The sequence below is a fragment of the Habropoda laboriosa genome, unplaced genomic scaffold, assembly GCF_001263275.1.
Source record: "Habropoda laboriosa isolate 0110345459 unplaced genomic scaffold, ASM126327v1 scaffold175, whole genome shotgun sequence".
NCBI lineage: Eukaryota > Metazoa > Arthropoda > Insecta > Hymenoptera > Apidae > Habropoda > Habropoda laboriosa.
Genome location: NW_017100347.1, coordinates 1,657,334 through 1,657,623, shown reverse-complemented (window position 1 = coordinate 1,657,623; position 290 = coordinate 1,657,334). Strand labels below are relative to the sequence as shown.

The window sequence follows — 290 nt, the reverse complement described above, 5'->3', positions numbered from 1 at the left end:
CAAGTATTATATTTTATGATATTATGAAACTAAACAATTTTATTTTAAAACATCACACCACTACGTAAAATTAGAATATACTTGGAAATAGCTTTAAACTATACATTCTATGTGTGTACGCACACAACTCTATCGACGAAAACAATTTAAATCCTTAACAATATCTATATACTATCTCTTGAATTTCTTTTTTTTTGGTATATAAATGAAATTATAAAACATGGCAACTGAAAAGGATTTAATTAATGGTATTTATCAGTTAAAAATGTGTGAAATATTAGTAATTTTTT

At 22.8% G+C, this 290-nt stretch overlaps 1 protein-coding gene across 1 annotated transcript in view; it reads left to right on the top strand.

Moving 5' to 3' along the window:
• The first annotated feature begins 220 nt into the window (after nucleotides 1–220).
• Nucleotides 221–290, top strand: part of LOC108574634 (lisH domain-containing protein FOPNL-like) — a 768-nt gene continuing 698 nt past the window's right edge. Inside the window, exon 1 of the mRNA XM_017937254.1 lies at nucleotides 221–248. Coding sequence (XP_017792743.1) covers nucleotides 221–248 — 28 coding nt within the window. The remainder of the gene's footprint in view (nucleotides 249–290) is intronic.